Genomic DNA, 25,112 nt, shown 5'->3' on the forward strand with positions numbered 1-25,112 from the left:
ACTCGTGAGAAACTTAACATTGCGCCTTTCCCGCCACTAGATGGAGAAGTGGGACAGAACAGGCTGGAATAATGGCCCTATTCTCCTCTCCATTTGATCCCAATTTGAGGCTGCACGTACGCCGGTCCTCTCTGCAGCCCTGTGGCAGACAGCCTGGTTCCTTGGACGTCATATGATAAGGCTGGAGGAGAGCCAGCAGGGCCCCCGTTTGGAGAGGAGGACTCATATCTCCGTCAACGCGCGGCAGCCAGGGCCCCCTTTATCTCCACAAGGCAGGGGAGGCGTATCCTTTCCCCCTCTCTCTCGCTCTCTCTCCTCTCCCACTCCCCTCCACATACCAGTCTCTCTCACACACACACTAACTACACTACAACCTGCTTCAGACGACGCCCCAGCGCCCAGGAGATCTCCACCGAGGGGGGCAGTGCCAAGTGCGTCGTGCGTCTTTGTCGCCCGGGAGGAAAAACACCATCGCTCTCTCAGTATTATTATTATTAATATTGTCAGGCTGCGCGCTCCGGCTGCCCACGGCATCACCTCAGCAGTAACAGGAGGGGTGCCAGCCAAAGGAGGAGGAAGAGGAGGAGGAGGAGGAGGCGGAGGAGAGGAGGAAGGGAGGTGTTAGAGTATCCCGAATTTTGACGCTCAGAGATAAACAAGGAGACACCCTGTTCGGAAGACGTCTGTCTGTGGCGGGAAGCGACAGGGATCTGCAACTGAGTAAGTCGTGATTTTTATTTTTTTTAAAGCACAGTGTGCGCTGCGGCTCGCGTCCGTGTTTTCCTGACCTGCTTTTGGCGATCTGTCCAGCGGTTGGGGCTGTGCAGCGGCGCAATATTTAAGCTTCCAGCCCGGCAGCATCCTTTGGAGGGGATGACAGAGGGATGGAGACAAGGGGGACATTAAAAAACATGAGGGAAAATATTGGCTGTGCTGGTGAGATCTCTTCCTGTAAACACGGTGGTTGCGTTAATGTGAGGTTACAAACGAGGCGCAGCATCCTTCAAGGCGCGCACATGCAAATCCCTCAATAACACCTCACGTTAAAGTCAAGCGCTGGTTTTATTATTATGTCATGTCAACATCCCTGTTTCAAAGCCCAGAGGCCTGTTTCACTGTACTGCACTCTCAAGCCACGATGCCCCCGACAGGTGTAACAGGACGACGTGTTTACGCTCTGATCCATCATCATGTAACATCGATCTGTGTTGCCAGAGAGAGTCTTTTCAGGATGTCTCCTTTATTTTTGCGCCTCGACGGTGAATTTCCAGTGGCGCCAGCCGTGCGTGGCCGTCACCGCATGGGTGAGAGATGCTGACTGGCTACAGGCTGTGCGGGAGAGGAGAGGAGAGAGTAACAGGGCAATCTATGGTGTGTTGTGATGTGAGCAGTCTGCTGCTCCAACATGGCGCGCATGAGCTGAAAAAAAAAAAAACCATGGCCATTACATACTCCTGTCTGGAATTCACACTGTGCAGTGGACCAGGCACTTTGGGGTTAGGATAGCAGAGAATGAGACCAGTGCATCACCAAGCTGCCTGAGGTTTGAGCTCAGATTCAGCTCAGGTTGCCATGTCTGGCTCCTGTGTCAAAATATCACGTAGGCCCATTTGTGTGTGTGTGTGTGTGTGTGCTGTCCTTTCCTGTCACTAGACAGAACAATATCAACTGGACCAACTCCTGATTTTGCTGTTTTTTCTGATTGTGTTTGAACACAGCAGGTACAGGCACAACCAGACAAAGAGTGTTTTTGTTTGGTCTCGCTTTCATTGTTGTTTCTCTCACGGGTTTCTGGACGTGACTGTTGTGAGCAACATCTTTGTTGACAAGAAGTTCACGATGATAGCAGAGTCTATAAACAGAGCACACCCATTTCTAAGAGGATTCATGCGAGTCCTCGCAGCACGGACATGAGGTTGTTGACCCTTTGTTTTCTCCACGTTTGGAGCAGTGACACCTGTTTGATTCCTGGAAATGCTGGGAAAATAAGTGCAGGCTCTCCATGCATGATAGTTTCGTCAAAAGGTGGCAGACCATGTGTGAATATGAGTGTTGATGTTAAAATGAAAGGCCAAAGTGACTTCAGTCAAGGCCTTAGAGCAGGGAATGATGCATTTTTGGTGTAACGTTTAAAGGAACAGTTCAGTAGTGCCAATGAAAAGGTCGGATGAAGATTCGTAGTGCACAAAACATTTCTGTAGCTTCAAAGTTAAACAGCGTTGAAGCATCCTCTTAAACTACTGAAGTAGATGGGGTCTCGTTTAAAGCATCCAAATGTAACTTCCTGGAGAGAGATAGTTGATTGTTCGACTGTCAATCAACTATGTTTCTCTAGGAAGTTACATTTTGTTGCTTTAAAATTAAGAAAAAAATCCTCACAACCCCCCCAAAAAACACATACAGCTTGTCTCGTAATCCAAGAATCCAGAAAACACAACACCCCAAATTTATTTGACTTGACGTTATTGACATCCAAGACGCACGGTCAAGCTTGTGCACCCACTCCAGAGCTTAGCTTAGCGGCTATATTGAGGATTTAAGAACGTCTTTTCAAATCAATTTGGGATCTCTGGTTTTCTGGAGTCTTGGTTTAGGCCGGACCAGTTTTTTTTTGGTTGTTCTTATACATTTTACAACAAGGCCCCATCTGCTTCAGTTGTTTAGGAGAATGCTACAACGCTGTTTTGCTGTGAAGCTCAAGAAATGTTTTGGAAACGACGAAACTTCACCCGACTTTCACCGAACATCGTGTCGAGAAAATGACTTAATTTTCATTTTTGGGTGAACTTATCCTTTAAATGCGTAGTGTTCAGGACTAGCAACATTTTGGCTCTTTGTTGCCATTTTCTGACTTGTGTCACAGCTATACAGACATTTCAGAAATCTAACAAAAATGTAAAAGACAGGACAATATTTATGATCAAGAGTATTCAGTAAAACAGGAAACAAGAAGATGACTGTTAAAATCACAGTTCTCTTGTTTCTTATGAATCACATCTACTTTGTTAGATTACATACGTGAGTCTTTGTTGTCCAACTTGGTGGAAATTTGCCCTTGTTAATTGCCAAAGACTCAATAGCACAACATCCAGATCTCTTAATCATGAGAATATGGGCAGTGATTACACTAAAAGACTGAATTTGAGAGAAGATTGCAGGGTTGCAGTAGTACAAATACAAAAAGGGCGGATGAATTACGATATCAGCACATCTCTGAACGCTGTTTGTTGTCTGTTCTGTCATTTTATTGTATGAGCGAGACATGTTAAGTCCACGTTAGGCCCCAGCCTGGCAGCGTGTGAGCTGAGGGTCTATATCCGGTCGACTGCTCTGTGTTGTGTCAGCGACTCGCAGTAGAGCTGACAGCACTTGTCTTTTCCACCCAATCATCATGTGGCATTATGACTCTGGACAGCCACATTTCTGTGTGTGTGTGTTTGTGAGGTTCTGCGTCCGTGTGTGTTTGCACATGTGCAGCCTTGTATGCATGTATGCATGCAAGGAGAAAAAAAAGACGGATGGTGTGTGTATGTGTGTGTGTTGATGGCTGTCTCCTGGCCTGGCAGCCTGGTCACTGGGATGGATCTGCTTTCACCAATTTAGATGGAATGGATGGGGAAATGGGCTGGTAGCAGGAAGGTCATTTGTCCTAATCTTGGACTTGTAATGAAAAATGAGGCAAAACATGAATGAGAGACACCCTTTAACATCACTAACTACAGCCAAAGTGCCCTTTAGTAAGCTCTGATGTGATGGTTGCCCCAAGAGATACCCTCAGTGAGCAGAACTGGTGATGTTGAGCCCCTCCTTGAAGCGAAAGACCGAAAATAGCAAAGTCACTAACTGCCCTGATAAACACATTTTAAAAAGGCAAAGAGACATCCAAGAGACATCAGTGTTGTTGCTGATAGCAATGCAAAAAAAAGTAGTCCACATGTCATTAAAGCAGCTATAGTCAATACTTTTAAATTAGCAGCTGATCACATCGCTACGCTTATGAGAAAGTTGTTGCTGGTAGTGACAAACCCACAAAGAATAAGCACCCTACTCTACAGTTCAGCTCAGCTCTTCAAACAAGTTTAGCTTCTTTTAGCCTATTGTTTTGGTTTTCCCAAAGCTGAATGCTACCTGCCCCATCACCAAATGAAAGACGGACACAGCTAGACAACCCACTCGCCAGAATAAATGTCGATAATGGACATTTCTGCAAACCAAGTATATGTTTAAACTTCACATTAATTATGTTGCAACTTTTCGTGTCTTTAGGTTCAATTATATATGTTTTTGTTGTGGCAAAGCTGCTTTTATGTTCTGGTTAGGTTTAAACACACAAACCACTTGGTTAGGTTTAGGAAAACATCATGTTTTGGCTCGAAATAGCTGTTTTGGTTGTCACAAACATGGCTAGAGATGTCCCGAGATCTCGTTGAAAACATCTGTTTTTTGTCACCAAAAATGCGGCTGGAAATTGTCCCAACAGGGTCTCTCACAAACATCCCCTGGCCCCTTGTTAGAAACACCCATAGGACCAACATGTTCTTACTCCAAACTTGTACAAATTCAGCAGTCTTTCAGTGGCCTTAAGCTCCGCTCTTTACCTACCTACCTTAGCATTAGTTTTGCAAGTGATGGGCTTCATGGTCCGGTTAGATTTTCAAAATACAGCTTGCTGACACATGTTTTACATAGTAAGACATATTATGACTTTTGGACGTTTCTAAATGACTGTATTATCCCGAGGGGAAATTCTTTTTCACAGCACCGTACCCACAGACTGACAGTAGATACACCAGACAGCCATGCATACAACAACACACCGTAAAAAACCCACAGTACCAAACAGCAATTACAAAACCACACTCGAGTTCTAATAATCTATCACGTCACTTTTGTTTCCGTTGCCCTCGAGTCAGAAAAAGTGGAAAATCTGTTAATGCAGGTTTAATGATAATGCTGAGGGGTCAAAAGGTAACTTCTACAGGAAGGCAAATATTTTATTTTCAACATTGCGCTGCTGTTGTGATTATGATTGCAGTTTGCCAGCATGTCAGTGGCAGAAGTGGCTGGTACAACATCATTACCAGAGAATAACAGGCCCCTCACGGGTTCATATCCTGCCCTGAGCGAGTAGCCCCAGAGTGATGGATATTACTAATTACACTCACTGACCTTGCTGTCATTAAGAAACCATCTATGCAGTGGTTATAAAATCACATTGGCATGCTCGTCAAGATAAATGAATGTCATGCATTATAGAGGCCCTCACAGTCACCGTTTTGTGCTGATAGATGGTATTGTAGGCTAAAAAGAGGAAGTGGAAGTGAAAGCTTGCTCAGCATACAGAGTGATAAGGAGTAACATCTGGGCAGATAGTAGAGATGTGAGATATTTTTTGATGATATGACTCACTCCACCTTGCCCTTTCTGTCTCTGTCTTTTTTTCTCTTTCTATTAATCTCCTCTTTTCCTCCTGGATAGTCACTTTTCCTTGCTTTTTTCAGACTATCTCTCATTACAACCCCCCCCCTCCTCGCTGCTTTGTCATGACAGATAAGGGCGAGAGAGGATTTGTTTTTTTCTAACTCTCTTCCCAGCAGATAGTCTGTCTTCTGATAAACTGTCATTTTTAGCCTCGGAGTCATTTTAATCTCAGAGGGAAATGTGCTCAGCAGTATGTGTGTCTTATGCACTCCTCCCGGAGCGTGCACACCCACGCGCTCATATGACGATCAGCAGTGTTGTTGTTGCAAAGATTGTATCAAAAGCGCTATTGATAAGCAGCGGGAGAGGAATCATCCATCTTTTTTGCACTGTAGATAACCTGAACCCAACACACACACACTTAAGGACAACAGGGAGAATGAATACAAGGTCTCGTCCCCTTGGAGATTAAACATAAGTTTTTTAAGAGATTGGAGAGTGTGATATTGGACAAACATACTTAGCATAAACAGTTCCTGAGCCTCTTGAGAGCCTTAAGTGGGGATTGGGATGTTGCCATAAGGGAAGGCACCTATTTGGCCCTAATGGTTCCTGTGTTAACGTTGAGAGGCTGCTCCAGTAATGCAAGTCCATAGGCTTCCTATGTCCGGATATGTAGCGTTTGCTGATTGACCGGAGAGCACACCAGGACATAGGAGACAGTCCACTATAGAAATTGACCGACTGTAGACATAAAAGCAGCGCTGTCAGCAGGCCATGTTGATGCTAATGCTGGTGTATTGTTTTCACAAAGAGATGCAGACTTAGGAATAAGTCAATAATTATGAGGACGACCAACCTATTCAACTGACGTCTTGGAATACGTTTAAGCCAACAGTTGGAGACACAAGTGGGCATTTGTATCGTTCTGTGCAACATTTTTGTAATTTACCAACAATCAGGTGATGAATTCCTAATGTGCTATTCATGGGTGAGGACACTGCTTTCACATTTCAGGATCTTTATATTGCCGTGCCTATACGTACATTCAAACTCAGGCACATGAGAACACTCACACAAAGGACACTTTGTAAAGAGCCAGTTGCTCTTGTGTTAGCAATTCTATGGCAACAGTAGCAGGGAGAGAGTATCCAGATTCACAGAGTTAGGGTTAGTAGGGCTGCCTCCACAAATTATTTTCATTGTTGATTAATCTGCAGATTATTTTCACAATGAATCAATTCATTGTTCAGTCTATAAAATGTCAAAATAGTTGTAAGAAAATGCTCATCACAGTTTCCCAGGCTTCAAATTGCATCTTTTGTCCAAACAACCATCCAAAACCCAAAGACTCTCCATTTTCGCCCCTGTCCGGTTGGTTGTTTGGTTGGTTTGTAAGCAGGATTACACAAAAACTACTGATCAGATTTCCACGAAACTTTGATTGGCGATGGGTCTAAGCCCAGACTTATACCCCTTTAACTTTTGGTGTGGATCCAATAAAAAGACAGATCCAGGAATTGTATTCTCACTTTCTTTAACATTGCAAGATAGGGTGTTTTTGTTAAACTCTCAGGGAATAATTCATTTGATGCGGATCCTAATAAAAATCTGGATATGGCTGAGTTAAATATAGGCTTGATTGAATTCAAGAGGACGGCTGATTATTTTCACGACTGACAATAACCAGCCCAAAGTGACGTCCTTAAGTAGCAAACCAACAGTCCAAAACCTAATGGCTCTTCATTACCATCATAAATGACAAAGAAAAGAAAGATAATCTTAGATTTAAGATGCTGGAAACAGCAAATGTGTGACAATTAGCAAAAAAAATGACTTCAATTATTAATTATCTAAATAGTTGGCAACTCATTTTCATTTGAGCTGGAACCAGTGAATATTTGGCATTGTTGCATGGAAAAAATAATTAAAACGATTAATCCTTCATCATAACAGTTTGCAATTCTGTCAATTGAGTAGCTGACTAATATTCGCAGCTCTACATCATAGTACGCCTACGCCTGCGTCCCACTCCATTGCAGTTTGTGTTGTGGTCATGGACCTATGTGTAATACTTTTCCAGAGCCCTGAGTTTCTTCTCTGCTTGTGTTCTTTGTAGCGTTATGAAACTAGCATTGGAGACTGTGGCTCAGAAGGTAAAGCAGGTTGCCCATTGATCATAGGGTTGCGGTTCAATCCCTAGCTGCTCCTGTAGCCACATCGCAAAGTGCTCATCGATGTGTTTGTGTGTGTGTCAGTTGGTAAGGTAAATTGTAATCGCTTTGGATAATAGCACTATACAAATGCACCCATTCATTAATTTACCATTTAGCAGCGTGTAATGTTGTTGCCGTACACAACTAAATCTTTTATCAGGCCAGTTGTCTGTCAGGTTATCTCCTCTTCTCTCATGGCCAGATGCTCACAACCTTCTGCATCCATGTTGTCTTTGTAACTTTGCTCCCCCCCTTCTAAAAAAAAAACACACTGCTTCGAAATCAGAACAGATGGTTCACCAGGTGTGGAGCTAAGAGGCCTTTATATCACTATCAACCGTGCTGCTCCACCTTGTTGCCCAAATTTAGACTCTCTGAGCAGCGCACCAAACCACTAGACCTATCTGTGACATCCGAGTTGCTGTCTGTGTGCATGTTTTTCTTCCGTTTACAAGCTGGAGCTGTGTTCTGACCTCCATGCAGCGGCTGTGATCAAAACACGGGAATCAATAAAGCGTCACAAGAGCTGTAGACTCAGCACGCGTTCCCTGGATATACTGTATAAGAAATTAACAAGCAAAGAGCACCGCTCTACAGATTTGCAGTGTAAAGGTTAATTGTTGCGGAAGTAATGTTGGTCGAGTGTGGTCAAGTGAGGAAAGGCAAATTTGAGGCGGAGTGGAGGAGGAGGATAAGATGAGGTTGGGGAGGAGGAGAGGAGATGCAGGGTGGCATATCATCTCAGCTCAGTGTTTTTGAGGGGAGTTACAAGAGGCAGGACAAGGAAGGGAGGCATGTGAGAACTGTAAACTGCCTATCGATTGTTGAATGGTGTCTTGAAACCCCGTTCTCTGGAGGTCGACTGAATAATCGTTTTGCATGGAGGCTTTATACATCATTTATATCAAAATGAAAGTCAGTTTTATATAAGACAGCTTTATCCATAAGGTTGCTGGTTGTAAAATGGAATTATCAACGCATTAGACCGAAGATAACTGCTGCACTGCTGAAACATGCAAACTTTGTTTTGCTAGCATTTTTCCTGCTCTAAACAATCATTATTATAATGACCTTTAACAATCCGCTATCGGTCAGGCTCTGTCTTTACCTACACACCTTACCAACATCAGAATTGGGGCGGTAATCACACCAACTTGAAGCAGCGATTGCTCAGGTGTGGAGAGGTGGGAAAGTAGTTTTGTCATTCTTCACACAACTACACCTGCATCACTTTTGTGTATGAATGAGGGAATTTACATCATGAAAGCCCACAAGATGTTAGCCACATCTCCAGCCATGCCACTGTGTTTTGAAAAACACACGCCTCTTCATTGCTGCTTGCACGAAGGCCCTCCGTCACACCTACGCGCACCGGGCCAGTTTCTGTCAAAAGCAGGCATGGCTGTTGCGTGTCACGAAGTTACAAAAACTGGGCGATGCAGACAATCCCTGTCCAAAAACTAAACCAGATCTTTTTGATGAAATATACAGTATAATGGTGTTCAAAGGGCTCTGCACAGTACGACTCAAAACTGTTATAACAATGATGTCACCGGGGTTATCTTAGCTTAGTTCAACTTCAGGCTGTGTACACACTGGGAGGGTTTGAAGGTGTTTACAGTAGGTGTACTATTGAAAGTTGAGGATCAGGAATTTTTGAGGCCTGACTAATGCTTACACATGTCTATATCAAGATGTTTTGGCTTCTGTTTCTTTGTTTTGTCTCTCGCAAATCCCCTTATATGATGTAAGTTTAATACTAAATCACAGCTTTTTAAATCAAGGTCTTGACTTCGGAGAAAATATTCAAAATGACAGCTCTGACTGACTTTCTGACCTCCTCGTCCCACCGCACGTGTCTCAGTCTGTGTGTGGCTCCTCGTTTGTCCTCTCAGCGTGGCTGTTAGACGGTATTTCACCCTCATCTGTACTGACAGAGCTGTTATTTATGGCCGTCCTCTGGTGGGGGAAAGGAGTTTTACCCTCTGACCCCTGGAATACTAACATGTGACCTCAGCGGACTTCCTCCGGTTTTTATTGGCACCGGACTGTTTATGTTTGGCAGAATTTCTGTTGTGCCTCAGATAGATGGATGCAGATATGCATGCGCGGTGGTGGAGGAGTCGCAGCGTGCGTGCCGGCCTGGGACAAGTGTGTGTGTGTGTGTGTGTGGCAGAAAGAGAGGGAGGGGTATTGTTGTCCCTGTGCTCTTTTGGCCTGAAGGAAGGAAGCCGTGGAAGTGTGGAGTTAGAGAGAAGGAGAAAGAAGTGCCACTCCAACACAGCGAGTGTGAAGGGGATTTGAGATTAGTTTCCTCCTGCAGACTCTCTCAGCTTTCTAATACAGGTTCTGGGTCATTAAGCCTGAGAGTCATTTTCACAGTCATCATTCTTTCTGAAGAGGAAAAAAATGTTGTGCCAGACAGTGTTATTTTTGCGTGAGTGTATGTGTAGCCAGAAATCCCTATACTGGTTGCATCTTTCCAGATTTTTAAGTGAGTAAATAATAGTAGCAATTAGTCATTTGATTTGTCCCTAACCTCTATTTTCTGCCTCTCAGTTTCATTTCATTTCTACATTTAGTTGTGTGTGTGTGTGTGTGTGTGTGCGTGTGCTGGCGACTTTCATTATAGCTGCACTTTATCAGTTAAAAGGTTCTTGCTGTTGTGAATTAACACCTGGGTGAGCGCATTTCTCTTTCACAAAAGCCAGCGCTGTATAACTGGAACCTTCAGAAGCTATTTTCAAGGCATTTCATTTTAACTTGTAAAATGACATGACTAGTAGAAAATTTGAATTAGTTACTTAATGTCTTTCATTTTTTTCTGTTTGGTTTAATAACATACCTGTTACCCCGACTGTAAGACGGGTAAATAAGAAGGTTTATAATTGGTAAGCGAGCCAACAGTTCATTTACGTGGGCCAGTAATATCCTATATATACCATTTTTTAAGCTAGTGTTATGCAAACGTTACTCAAACTAGAGTGGTGTATTTAATGGGTACTATTTTCAGCCGCAAATTTGGTGAGTTTTTAGGGCACTGGGATGCTGTGTAAGGAATTGACTCAGTGCCTGTCTTCATCATAATAAAGGAACATGTCATGCAGTGTGATAATGTGGCTCAACGATGTGTATCAAATGGATTTTAGACCACAATGGAGGTCATGGGCACAGGAGAATAAGCTGTAATGCCTCCACCATCCCCTCTATCCCTTAATATGACAGTCAAGTAAACATGTAATGTGACGGTGATATCTCACGTTTTGTAGAAATGTGCGTGGCATATGATACGTACAAATGTGAACATGTCAGTGGTTTGCAACAACGTTAACTGCCTATACTTTGTCCTGGAGACTGGGCTGGCTGGTTCTGGTCTTTCGTGGACTTTGTTGACTCTGTTTGATTTAATAATTCCAGCACTTTCCTTATGGTTTATCGAAGACTTAGGTGCATGTAGTTGGCAGGGTTTTTAATCACTTTTGGATCATTCATTATTGCCCTAATCTGTATACAAAAAGTTGGAAAAGCTAGAGCAGATAATAAATAAACAACACCCAAAATGCTTTAAGACGTAACTTGTTAATGAAGTCCACTGGGAATCAACTACAATCGCAAGATTAGATCGAGGAAAAGTCATTAAGTTAGTTTTGATTCTCTCCACAATGATTTTACATTAATTCAGCTTAAGTTGTGCCCAGAACGACCTGGGTGCTGCACCCAGTCTTCCTCATCAACCTGAGGGGCATCCCATATGGTTGTAATGGTGTAGGCGTTAGATCCGTTCAGGCATTGTGCATTGAAGTGTTTACTATATAATGAAGCACAGATGCTATAAAAACAAGCTTTAAAAACAATCTGTGCATCTGAGTACGTGTGAGCGTGGGAGGCAAGATGAGTACGGTATGCCGCGGTGTCCAGTTCCAGGTTGTTTCGGTGTTTGTTTAAGATAATCCTAGATTAGTGGTGATGAGAAGTGGTGTAATCTGCCACTCCTGCCGACAGATAGACACATAGATGGATGGCCCGTGGCTGTCCTGAAGCCACAGTGTGACTAGGCTGATGCGTGGATCAGTACGGGATGTACTCGCTGACCTTTACACTCCCAGACTGTGTAGCGTTAATAATTCATACAATGTTTCTCCGACTTTTCAGAACATATTAGTGCATTCGGCTGGAACAAACTGTCATTTTTACAGGCATTAAAAGTTTCAAGTGTAGTTTTTGTTACTGCAAGGACGATTTTGTACAGTGAGAACTACAATGTAGTAGTAGCATATAAATCTAAGTTTGGTTTTGATGCATCCTGCCAAAACCACTTCCCATCACCTTGAAGAGGAGAGTTTTAAATCCTGACTGGGCTTCAGACCAACATGATATCTATCAACAAAGATGCTCAGCGGGATTATTATTCATTTAGCTCCATAGGCATTAAGGTAATCACTTTCAGGGCCTGATAGAGAGTGTGTTAAGACTGCTGGTGCCAGAGGACCATGAGCACAATGCTATTAGCTGGTGCTCTATGCAGGCAGCTAATGCGTTCCTGGAAAGGCCACAGCAGCAGTGCACTCAGCAGGGAATAGGGCTGGTCATTAGTCCGTTTCCTCGACTTCTTCTGCCGTGCACCTGCTTTGAAATATTGACAAAAACATCCTTCGTTTCAGTTTGTTGTCGGTATGATGACGAGGACCTCTTCCTCTCTCGATCCTGTCTGTCCGATAATGTTGATCTATTACACCGGTATTTATTTGTCTCAATATGTTTCTGTGAGCAGCTGCCAGCCTCCCCTGGATGTCTTCCTTTCTCAGCCATAAATGTAATTACTCTTCTAACCATGCTGCAAAGATGTCTGTCTTTGTGTCTGCTTTCCTCTCTCCCCGTTTGTTCATAATTTATGAGAGAGGCAGCAGGACACAGGCTCTCAGTGTTCCAACAAGGTGGACATATTCTTTCCCGATACATCTTAAAAATTCATCACAGCTGCAGGATGAACACTGAAACTCAGGTATGAGTGGTGGGACAAGCTTAAAGCTTAAAGTCTGAACCCTTAACCCTCAGTTGGTCCGGTGGGGACTTAACTGGATGTCACCTAACTTGAATTGTCAACCAGATCTCTAAACTAGATAGAGCTTGGCCAGTTGTCATGATGTGACCTATGAAATGGCAGGCGAGAGCAGCTTAAACATTTGGAAGCAATGGAAAAGCTAGGAAGTGGACCTTCAATTGACGAGCATTTCCAAAATCAAGAACGAACATTCAGGCATAAACTTTATGATGATTTTTGACTATTTTTTTGAAGAAAAGAGCTCCGATGAGAGCTTCATGTTGAAGTTAATTAAGCACTAATGAATTGGAGTTTCAAGAAAAATAAGGAAAGAGCCTTTAAAAGTACAATGTGTTAATAATTACACAAACAAAGTAGTAGCTAGAAACTTAAAAATATGATATTATGCTGACTTATTTTACATAAAATAAAGAAGATGTGACTTTTTTTTATCGTTTTTACTGTAGTTGGTTGGGAGTATGTAACCACTGTGGTGGATCAGCAGGAATGCAGGGATGTTGGGATGTTATTTTCAATGACATTAATTAATAACAACAGGTTGGTATTGGTGTGTGGTTCTACAATGAACAAGAAAAAATAAACACTATTAGCACACGAGCACAACAGCAGTGCTAACAGAAAGTATTAAACATTGCTCCTGCTCACGTGACACATTTATTTTGAGTCAGATGTACGTAACAGTCACGTTGATACACTGTGACGATTTGTGTTTCCCGTCGGCAGTTAACTTTGGACTGCAGTTGGGATTCACATCGTATGCTGGTGTATTCAGGGGTAACAGAGTCACTTCATTATTCACATCTGATGAATCCAACGTTAATTAACTTTATTTAACATCAATTAACCCCAATCATGTGACTCTAGTCTCTGTGCAGTTTCTGCCTGTCAAGGAGAAACATGTATATTAGGTTAACTCTCCTTAAGTGCAGATAAAAAGACGCTGTGGGTGTGTTCTGCCTCGTCTCTGCTGATGCTCACAGTCACCTCTCCCGGGTCGGGATGGTCAGCCGTAGCTTCCAGGCCTCTTTCATACCACTGCTGAACTGATCCAGATGAATCCAGATGCCCTGCCTCCACTCTTTACCTGAGGGCTGGGAAGGGAAGGAGATTCAGGGAGAAAAATAAGTTCTGTACCTTTGAACGTGGAGCCTTATTTTATTATCCATTAATGAATTTGACGTGGTTTGCTTCTCTCATTCAGCCTGATTTTACTCATTGCATCTCCAGATGTTTTTTCCTCCTTCTTGTTTGTGCTGGAGGAGTGGGAAAGGCGAAAATTAGAAAGAATGTGTCTAGACAGTAAAGTGTGTGTGCGTTGTACTTCGGGGGTTGATCAGATGATTGTGGTTTTACTTTTTCTCCAAAGGGTCTCCATGTGATGATGTGGCTTGGTGGGAGAGCAATGAGCAGTGTGTGGTGTTTGAATGTGTGTGTGCCAGAAATATGTACATAAATCCTGCATGTCACAGAATAACCCGAACCTAACCCTCTATAATACACCCCTGAGGTTTTTATCAGTCCTATGCAGCCTCTGTGGTTGGACAGTGCACTAACAAGTATGTCAGTAAAATGTATTGCATCTTTATATTTCAAGAGGCGCCTGTGTTGTTGCGTCGCATGCCTCTGTGGGGTAAATTAAAGTGTAGCAATCAGACGCAGCCTACAGCGAGATAGAGATAGGAGGGATTCGCTCTATTGATATGCTCACAATCCAAGCTTTGTGAGTACCCAGTTGGGAAATGATGCAAGCAAATTTAAGCAGTGACAGTGGGTGTACTTGCCACTCAGCAGGAGGAGGAGTGACACGATCAAGCAATTTTAACGCATTTTACTGGCACCGGAGAAGGGTGTGTGGGGAGTTGTTGTTGTCGTAGCTCTTTTGTAAGAGTTTGGTTTGGAACCAGTGCGGAGAAACGAGAATCCCATATGTGTTGTGATGCACTTTCAGTTCGGGCTGGAAAAGGCACACTGCTGCTGAGATGTTGTTGCCACTTGTGTGTGCTTCATACAACGCCTACAGAAAAAACACAACCTGGGGCACAAGTCAGAGACAGAGAGGTTCTCTTCTTTTCTTCTGTAAATCGAGCAATCAAAGAAGTCTGGATTTATACGCCTATTCCTTAAAGATATAATATGTAATATGTCTGCTTTAAAGGTCTGCAGACAAGTAGACCTTTGTTGTACGCTTTGTTGAGTTGTGTACTTACATTGTCGCAAATGTTTCTCAGAGAAACCTTTATTTTCATTTGATTTGGTCGCCTGTCGCTATTACTTTTGGGAGAGAGTCAGAGATTCTCAAGTAATCACTGAACCATTTATTCTTTGAAATATCAGAAAACTGTGATAAACGCTGAAGTAGACATCTCCGAACATCTTGTTTTGTCCGCCCGGCAGAGGGAAAACTCAAAGATATTCACTTTATAAAGAAATGGAATAAATGAAGCAGCAAATCTGCGCGACTCAAAAGCTTGAACGGTGCGACTGATGTTTCAGAACTCAATTGCAACAAAAGAATTTCATTGAATTTAGTTTTAAAAAGAAAACACTTGTGCAGAGAGGCACAGCACTTATGCAGTGTACTACGCTTACAACACAGAGTTTGTTGAAGGAGATCATGGCTCCCCCTCCAAAGGAAGGTGTAGTGGAAATTGGTTCCTCTAGGAATGTCATTCCAGATGATATGCCAATCCTTGACTGATGTCAGAGGTCAGGAACAATTTTCTATTTGGAAGAGAAGCGATATCAGCCATTAACTACACGCAGAAAAAAATAGTTTGAGGTAAGATGTGTGATTTTTGAGGGAGCACGATACTATGACAGCCTCGTCCCCTTCTCAGTGGAGCAACAGTTGCAGTCCTTCTACCCTTGCTTCAGCTCTCCTTCCGTCCATCCTTGAGCTCAGATCTGGAACCTATTAGACCAGGAATCTCCTGCAGCGCCCGGCTAGCGCATTAGCATGTGCTCGCTGACTCTCCCTGACAGGAAAGAGAGACACTGATTTAGTGCAAACAGACAGATATTTAACCTCGGTCTCAGGGAACCTGTTGGAAGGTAAATGGCTGGGGAGCGAATGCAACAGTCAAGGGGAGTTGTTTGTCACAGTGTGTTATATCTCATGTTGGTGGTCCTGTGTGGTTTTGACGCTGTCTTTGTGTCTGTCTCTTTCTTCTCCTTCAGGATGGCTGAGGTGTCACAAGAGGAGAGACTCCAGGCCATCGCTGTAAGTTCTTTCTGAACACACACACACACACACACTTACATGCAGAGTGCACATCAGGGCACGCTGATGGCCGGAGAAAGAACAAATCATTGCTGCTCGTCGGGATCTGACCGCCCTTCTTAATGACTCAACCTTTTAGATCCCATCTCCTTCACCCATTAGAGGACATTGAAAGCTAATGCAGTAGCTACAGCTCACCGCCATTCTCCATCTCTCTCTCAGTGTCTCCCCTCCATTTGCTTTTCCTGTGTCTCTCAAGACAGACAATATCTACGCCTCTGCACAGTATAGATATTATACTATGAAATATTTGCTCACACATCAAAATGTAACTGGGGATAGGACTCAACAGTCAATTACCTTTCTCCGGGAAGCTGCATTTTGTCGCTTTAGTGGTATTAGTCGCAGCTACTTAAATTTTAATTTGTTTTTTGTGAGTAGTTTTACAACGCAATAACTCAAAAACTCATAGCAATTCCAGATTTAATCTGAAGACAGTAAAAAGTCAATATCTGTTAGCATGTCTCATCAGAAATGTCCTCCAGGCACTTGATGTAGTATGATTATTAGTTTCTTTTAAAGGTGCAATATGACAGAATTGGCCATCTTTCGAATTTACGCTCAAAACAAACAGTGGACACCAGCGTAACCAGAAGCTGCTGATAAACTCCGGCCGCACTTTAGCTTGGTTAGCCGCACATCTAGCGGTCCAAACTGGGAGCTCGGCGCACCAGGGGAGTGCTAAGACCGTGGTGTTCTATAAAAACATCTCATTCATAATGCTCTCAGTATTATTAATCATAATGTGGATGTGTTGTAACAGGAGAAGAGGAAGAGGCAGACAGAGATTGAAAACAAGAGGAGGCAGCTGGATGATGACCGACGGCAACTCCAGCATCTCAAGGTACACACACCCCCACACAGACACACACACACACTCTGTAGGCATAAACATTTTGCTCATGCCCTGTTTGTACTACTCCTGTGGGAATACTATTGGCGTAAGTAGGTTATATGAGAATAAAACATTAATATTTTAAACAATATATGCAAAATATATATATGTAAACAGGTGGAGCACTTGTTTGCTCATGTTTAGAAGCCAAACTCTCAAACACTGTCCTCATAGGCCATTTTGCAGATTTGAGACCAAAGAAATAGTGCAATATTGAGCTTTAATCGTACCTCGACACTATCAGAGCTTGTCCAAACCTTTACACAGAAACAAGACTGTTCAAGGATTTGGACAAGCTTCACAACCTTAATACTTTCCTGTCCTCAGCAGTGGTATACATGGGATACATGTTTCCAGGTAAACTGTTAATTTGTCCTGATTTCGAATTGGGTCCTTGCACACCTTTACCTGTATCCTTAATGGCTGTCGCGAAACACACACTGAATCATCACAGAACTGAAAAAAGACAACAAATCTCCTCGTCCATACTCCTCATATGTTGCTCAGCAGATCTGTCCATCCTGTTTGGCTAAGGGACAAACATACTATACCCCCCCTTTGTCCCTTTGTCTTTTTACTGTGAAGAAAAATTGCCAAGGTTGATTCAAAATATCTTCGCTGCCATGACGCACATTTCTACTGTCTTTATATATACATCGTTGATCAACGTCACCTCACCTTGATTTGCAAAATTCCACCATCCTGCACGCCGTGGGTATATTTGCACCTAGAACTGTATTTGACATCTTCAGAGAACACTTTGTTTGAAATGTTCTGGAGCTCTCACACTGATAGTAGAAATCTTTCTGGGTGGACCGTGAACCCCTACACGCCTCTCCCTTTACTCTTACCAGGAAGCTTACAGGAACACTTCAACGCGGTTCTGCATTTTTTCGGTAAATAAACTTACGTGAGACACTTCAGCAATTAAATTAAACCGAGCAATTCCTTTCAAATCTATCAGCCCCACATTGTTAGATACTCCCTAACTACTGTTGTCACGGAATGTTCAGAATGGACACCAGATAACACCAGCAGCTCCTCCACATGCTGTTTATACACACACACACACACACACACACACACACACACACACACTCCCTAAAAAACACCACACGCATTCAAAGCTGCATGCATGCGGACACACACTCATTATATCAGAGCCAAGGCTTTTGTCAGCGCATGTGTCAGCACTATCAAAGCTATTTCAGCCCCGGACAATCCAGCAGGTCACAGATACGAGCAAAGGTTGCGGTGTGTGTGTGTGTGCGCACGTTTGTGGGCTAAAGTGTCTGCGACCTGTGCTGTTGGCCTTGCGTGCTCCCACTTTTTCTATTTTCAGAGCAAACCTTTGTAAGTGTGTGTGTGTGTGTTCGTTTTTGTGTGCGTCGCTTCATAAAAGAACACAGAAGCCTCAGACAATGCGGAGGGCTTTGGCAGAGGAAACAGATTTTTGTCCCACTCCCACCAACAGGAAACGACTCTTACACCCACCGCACCCCACTTTCGTCTCACACACTGATACACACACACACACACACAGACACGGACACGCTGAGGGGAAGTGTAATCATGCTGTACAGGAGCATTAGAAGGCTCTTTGTGCGAACCACAGCAAGTATGGCTTTTCCAGAGGCGGCGTTCATGTGGAAAACCCAATAAATGTCTCCGTTTACACGCCACATTTTTATAAGCGTGTACCTGCCCTACCATTAAATCACACTAGTGCAGGGTCTTACACACACATACACACATAGTCACACTATTACGGTGCAGACAAAATTGTGCACTGACGTAATAGTGTTGTTACAGAACTCTTTCATAGGAATTCTGTTTTCAATTAGCGAGTCAGAGCAGATATGACTCCTCCCTTTAATGAAAACCTGTGAATGTCAACATGTATCGAAACATGCAAAACACACAGTTTATAAGTGAGCTTATGAAAAGTTATAGATAGATTATAGTTATATATACATTTTTTCCATTTCTAAAATTCTGATACAACCTTACGCTGACACATATGGTCTCACATGTCTTTTAAGAAAATATGCTTTGTTGCGAGCTAGTTTCCTTCTAGAGATCAGTACCTCATGTCTGTGCAGTCCATATGGTCAATATGAAGCCAGCAACCTGTTAGCTTAGCTTAGCTTAGCTTAGCACAAAGACAGGAAACTTTTTTGTCATTATTCAAGATAGGGTTGCATATCGAAAAGAAAGTTTGTACTTCAGTCATGCTACACAAACACATATTCAGTTATTTATATGTAGAAAAACAGCATCAAGATATAATGATATTATGGTTTCATCTTCAAATTAAAAGTCTGACATCTGGTAAACATTGCCCATCAACTTTGACTGCATTTGAGCACCAAGCATCATTGACTTATACAGTCCACCTCTCCTCCTTTTGTGCTCTGTTGCCTCAGAACAAGGCCCATCCTTTGACTGCAGCAGCTTGATGCAGGATCTTGTGGTAGAGACAGGTCTCTGTAAAGATGTGGGCACAACAGTTTCCCGTTGTTTAGCCAGCCTGAGTCCCATTTTGTGCATTTCGTTTCCATGGGACCAGACATTAGCCAGAAGCAGCCTTAAATCAAGCTGGATTAGCATGGCTCTTATCCCAACTCCCTTCCTCTAGTCCTTGGGACGGTCCAGCTGGTCAGGTTGGATGCTTGAGCAGTGATCATCTCACAGTCTCCCACTCCCAACCCAAAACCCGTGCATCTTTTTCCAATGCTGATGAATGCATGTCTGTCACAGGTAATATGTGTTTCAGCAAAAAGACGAAAAATAAGGGAGAAGTGGCTCGCAAAGTCTGACTACCAGCACTTCTAAAGCTTATTTTGTACCTTGTTTGTTTCATCCATACAAAAACAAGAAATCAAAGTGTTTTTCTCTAAATGTCGAGCTATTCTTTCAACTCAAAGTTGACAAAGGACTTTTGAAATTATATATTTTCGAATGATAAAAACCTTTTGGATGTCATTTTATAGAACGAAAGATAAACACCCGAATGAATTTCGAAGCCGAGCTCTTTTCCCAACAGCTGCTCGCTGCATTTGGATGCGTGTGTATTTGTGTGTGTGCCTGCATCACAATTCCGCCCTTTGTCTGCTACGTTAGCAGCTTTTTACTCCAAAGAACAATGGAGAGAGACGTAACTTTAGCGCACCAGCTTTACGACTGCTCGTGCAGACTGGTGTGTGTGTGTGTGTGCGCGTGCTTGTGTACGCATGAGTGAGTACACTAAGTGATGTCAGGCGTTAGGGTAGTAGGGTGTGGCCAGAGAGCGAGCAAGATTGAGAGAGTAGAGACAGACATAGAGAGAGAAAGAGGGAAGCAGAGTTAGATTCAGTGCCCATGAGACCATGCAGGGCCGGGGTATGAAGAGTGTTAAATTACACCGTGTGAGTGTGTGCGCTTTAAGGCTCTGTGCAGCTGGGCGTCTGGAGCTGAGCTGAATTACTCAATGGGGGGAAAGTAAGAGTTGAAACAGAGCGACAGACACTTGAACAGATAAAAATAGATAAACACAGATTGAAATTGAGGAGAAATACATCCTGACATTTTACTGCACTATTCAGTATAACATAAACCAAAAAGTTCATGAACTTTATGATGGATAGAGATGCAGGCGAGAGACAGGAAGGGGCGGTGGTCGGGTAGGAGGAGAAAAAAAGAAAACAGGGGGAGTTTTGCTGTTGAAATTCTTGTTGCATCACTGGAGAGGAATTCACATCAAGCACAGGTCCAGATTTTTTCAGCAGAACTCGTGAAAAGCTTTTTTCTCGCACTTTTCCATACGGCTGTGCAGGGTTGTCTTTCCCTGCACGGCCTAACAGCTGTGAGTAAGACACACTGTTATATTTACCTCAAAGCATGCCAAGTATTTGCTTTGATATTAGCTTATCAGCAGGAGGGAATGTGGATGGGGAGTCGAGATAAGGACGCAGGGCTGTTTGCAAATTGATGGAGGAAAGAAACAGATTGAAATAGTGAAAAAGTGGAAGGTGAGCGAATAATAAAGTGAAAACTCCACCTCAGAACAATGCATATTTACTCCCGTGTTGCTTGTTTTAATTCATACGGGAGTATTTCATTATTTTGTCCTCGAATCAGCCTTATCTACTGTAATTATAATCAGACTAACATTTAACAAATTAAGTCACACAGTGCTCTCAACTGGTCCATCGTCATTATCATAATCAACCTCCAGGAAGTGTTTGATGCGGTTTCAGATTAAAACTATTTTTGTTTTTAATCTCTCAGTGATTTATCTAAATTTCCAATCCCATGCTTAACTGAGTATAATAGGATAATTATATCTTAGTTTAGATTTTTCTATTCAGTGCCAGAGGCCTTGGTGCTCTGGCTCGGTGCCATAGTCCACTTGGCAACAACAAGTTGGCAGCAGCTGAAAATATGTGACAGAGTCAGTGAGTGGCGGCAGTCTGCAGGGTCGTGCCGGACACGCTCAGTGGTGGATTTTTTTTTTTTTTTTTTTTTGTCAGTCAGCTAAAGGGCCTGTCGTTCTCAGTGAAAGTGCCACTAATCTCCTCTGAAAGAAATCACCCTTATGTCCAAGTGAGAAACGGGGTGGCATTTTGTGAGATTGAATTACTGCTAATGAATTAATCAACTGTTCTTGATGAAAGGTTATTGATCCAAAGTCCTCTACCTCTTTTCATTAAAGCTAACATGCACACTCATATAACAAATCCACATGGGGATTTCATTAAATGTGTTCTTCTTTTAAGAGTTTATAGGAAAACAAACGCCTTTTCCGTTCATTCTCATAAACATGTCTGTATTTGTTTTGTCAGTCGAAGGCACTGAGGGAGCGCTGGTTGTTAGACGGAGCTCCGGCGGAGGAGGAGACTCAGAAGCGTCTGCAGGAGGAGGAGGTCAAGACCAAACTCCTGGAGCAGGTCATCCTCAGGTCAGCGTCCGAAAACCCCTGCATGTCAGCATGAAAGTCCAGAATATTATTTTATTTGTCAAGTGCACAGGTCAAATATGTTATGGTTGTAGTGGTGAAAATGTAGGCATGCTTACATTAGCTCTGGTGGTGTGCGCCAAGCCACATATTTATTTATATTAGACAGATGTGTATGTTTTAAAGCCACAGTCAGTGAACGGGACTAAAAATGTGGTATTTCGTCCGGGGGTGATGCCTTATGTCCTGTGTCTTACAAAGTGTTGTGTGCCTGATATGTGTCTTCGTCCACTCACATTGGATGTCTCCTCACTTGTAACTTCAAACGGAGATGCTTTCTTTTGTGATCATCGCTGTTTGTGTCCCGTGTGAAACCAAAAGTTGACTTAATATTGTAATCCAAACCATGATCTTTCCCAACCAAGTAGTTTTGTTGCCAAAACCTAACCAAATTGTGACTGAAGATATTCTTTTCAATACCTGGAACGAAATGTAAAAAGTCAGTAAAAACCTCTGACCACACATGGGACACATACTCCAGTCCCCCACAGGACAGTCACGTAGAAGATCCATTCATCCGGTATGGATGTGTACCAAGTCTTTGTCCATCTTTATACTATATTACCTGACTTCCTAAAGGCCTTCCAGCTGATGATTTCTCATTGCTCCCAGTCTTTCAAGGCCGACTATCACTTCCCATGGACGTAGATGTGAGGTCAAAACACAAATTATTGAAAAACTGTGAGACGGTCACAGAACTTGCCGAAAACGTGCCCTGCGACGTGTTGCTCATCTGGGTGAAGTTTTTAGTAGGACGTGTGGGTGAACGGTGATAAAGACGCTGTTGATGTCATGTGAGGGTTATGCATTACATCATGGGTGATGTAATCCTGAAATTCAACAGGACATTGAAACTTTAAAAATATTGTGATTACTTGATGTTTGACCTTGATAAAATAAGCATCTGGTGTAAAGGAATTACATCTTCATTTTTCCGTGTGTGTGTGCATGTGTGTTTCTGAGACAGGCTGGAGCAAGAGATAGAGGAGCTGGAGACGGACGCTCCAGCCAAAAAGGGTGTGGCCAAAGAAAATGGAGGTAAGTTCAGTACCCATGGCAACGTATGATCACATAAGAGCCATGACAACGCAGCCTGAGCACCTGTGTCACAAAGAGCGAGCGAGCTAATAATGGCCTCTTAATTTGCTTTATTAAATTGTTCCTCTCCACCGGAGGTCATTAAAACAATATTTCCTTTCTTTCTTTGTCTCTCTCACTTACCCTGATCACCCGCTTTCCTTTTGGCACTCTCTTAACCTCTCAATGATACTCTGGTGCTCCCTATAGGTGAGAATGGAGTAGTGCAGTCCTCTGGTCAGACCCCCAAGAGAGAGGTGACAGGGATTGAGGCCAAGCTGCTGGGTCCTAGCCCTGACCAAGCCAGCGCAGACAACCCCGTCACCCTGGTGTTCATGGGCTACAAGACCGTGGAGGAGGAGCAGGAGAGCCGCACGGCCCTGGCAATGGAAGGGGCGGATGGCAACGTGAAGGCTGAGTTCGTCGTCATCGAGGATGGGGAGGGGAAAGCGGGAGGAGAGGCGGCCACAGCGGAGCAGGCTCCACCCAACGGGAGCATGGCGGAGAAAGAAAAGGCCAACGGAGGCGGAGAGGAAGGAGAGAAGGAAAAGGAGAAGAAACAGACCTGCAAATGCTGCACGGTCATGTGAGCTGTGTGTGTGTGTGTGTGTGTGTGTGTGTGTGTGTGTGTGTGTGTGTGTGAGTGAGTGTGTGTGTGTGTGTGTGTGTGTGTGTGTGTGTGTGTGTGTGTGTGTGTGTGTGTGTGTGTGTGCGTATGTGTGTGTGTATGAGTGTGTGGGTGAGTGCACACCTGCTCCTGTGCAGGTATGTGTGCCATTGCATGTGTCTGTATTCGCAGATGTGTGTAACTTTGTGTCTGTGTGAGTGTGTGTGCCTGTGTGCGAGTGTGTGTGTGCGAGTGTGTCAGGACTGGAAAAAAACAAAAAATCAAAGTACAGTTCCACAGCCAATACACCAACAATGAGAGCCAATACACGCTCCAGCTACAACAACAAGAACCACAGACTCATAAGTACACTTTACTCCGTATACTTTCTCTGATATGTATTTGACTTTTGATTTCTATTGATATTTTTCTATTTTTCTGTCTTGACATTTATATTGTATTCAGTATGTATATCTTTATTATGGGACTGTGTACTGTAAGTTCATCGTTATTATTGTTGGGGGAAAAAAAGAAAAATGTATTAGCTCGCTGGATTGTACTGCTACCCACTGGGGAAAATCTGGAAAACTTTAAAATCATTTAAGTCAAAACAGCAAAACTATGAAGGACACAGATACTTAAATATATATATATATTTCTCTGTGTAGGCCTACCAACTATTTATCGGTCAATTTCATATTGCAATATTGTCTAAGATATTATTTTAAATAGTATTTTAATATATTGATATGAAATTATGTTTTATACAATGTATTTATTGTTTCTGGTTCTCTATATCATCTCCAACCATTAACTGCATGTAAAAGCTTGTAAGCACTACCAGATTTGCGTTACAATCATAACAAGTGTCTGTGCTTTCCTTAGACTCACATGCGCTCATATCTTTAGTGATACGAGTCTAACAGCTCATATAATTGGCAGTGTTAGAGATTAAGTTTAAATCTGCAGCACGACGACAAAGAGGCTAATTAGAGTCACACCGCAAACCACCATTAGCTTCTCATAGATAATATATGTGACACACGTACATGAAGATCACAGCTTTTTTATTTTTTAAATAAGATGGATACACTCACTTTATGATCAGTAGAGTCATGACGAAACATTGCGCAACTATTAGAAAATGCTTGAATAATTTTGTTCTCTCAACAGTAGAATCAATGTAAATCTGTATGAGGTAGCACTGCATGAAGCCTTGCAACTGTTTTGACTGTCTTGTCACTTGTTCGGTCTTTGTTAAACGCTATCACGTTCACATGAATGTAAACCCAGGGGTTAAATTGGGATTCGTTTCCAGCGTAATGAGAAGAGGCGGGCTTGCTCGGCTCGCCGTAAAAAGAAAAAAAAAAACTAAGCTTTTTGTCTCTATGAACCAAATAAAATCTGATGATACTGTAATTTCACTGTGTGTTGGTCGGCTGCTGGTTTCTGTCCTGCTCGCTCCCAGTTTAACCCCTGACTTTTTGTCCGTAGACCTGGGCCCAATAGTTTTTAAATAGATTAACAGAAAATGGGGAATAGTCTAAAGACCTTAAAT

General features: G+C 42.9%; 1 protein-coding gene across 1 annotated transcript; it reads left to right on the forward strand.

Moving 5' to 3' along the window:
- Window positions 1–334: 334 nt before the first annotated feature.
- Window positions 335–24,973, forward strand: palm1b (paralemmin 1b). The gene is made up of 6 exons (XM_073484186.1): window positions 335–720; window positions 15,877–15,919; window positions 16,743–16,823; window positions 21,698–21,813; window positions 22,838–22,908; window positions 23,158–24,973. The coding sequence occupies exons 2-6, from the start codon at window positions 15,878–15,880 to the stop codon at window positions 23,535–23,537; spliced, it is 690 nt and encodes a 229-aa protein (XP_073340287.1). The 5' UTR covers window positions 335–720; window position 15,877; the 3' UTR covers window positions 23,538–24,973.
- Window positions 24,974–25,112: the final 139 nt, after the last annotated feature.

Source organism: Pagrus major, chromosome 16 (assembly GCF_040436345.1).
Source record: "Pagrus major chromosome 16, Pma_NU_1.0".
In the NCBI taxonomy this organism is placed as follows: Eukaryota; Metazoa; Chordata; class Actinopteri; order Spariformes; family Sparidae; genus Pagrus; species Pagrus major.

Coding starts and splice junctions, on each gene's coding strand:
- palm1b (XM_073484186.1), top strand. CDS start 15,878: ATGGCTGAGGTGTCACAAGAGGAGAGACTCCAGGCCATCGCT. Junction 21,814..22,837: donor CTGGAGCAGGTCATCCTCAG/GTCAGCGTCCGA, acceptor TTTCTGAGACAG/GCTGGAGCAAGAGATAGAGG. Junction 22,909..23,157: donor TGTGGCCAAAGAAAATGGAG/GTAAGTTCAGTA, acceptor TGCTCCCTATAG/GTGAGAATGGAGTAGTGCAG.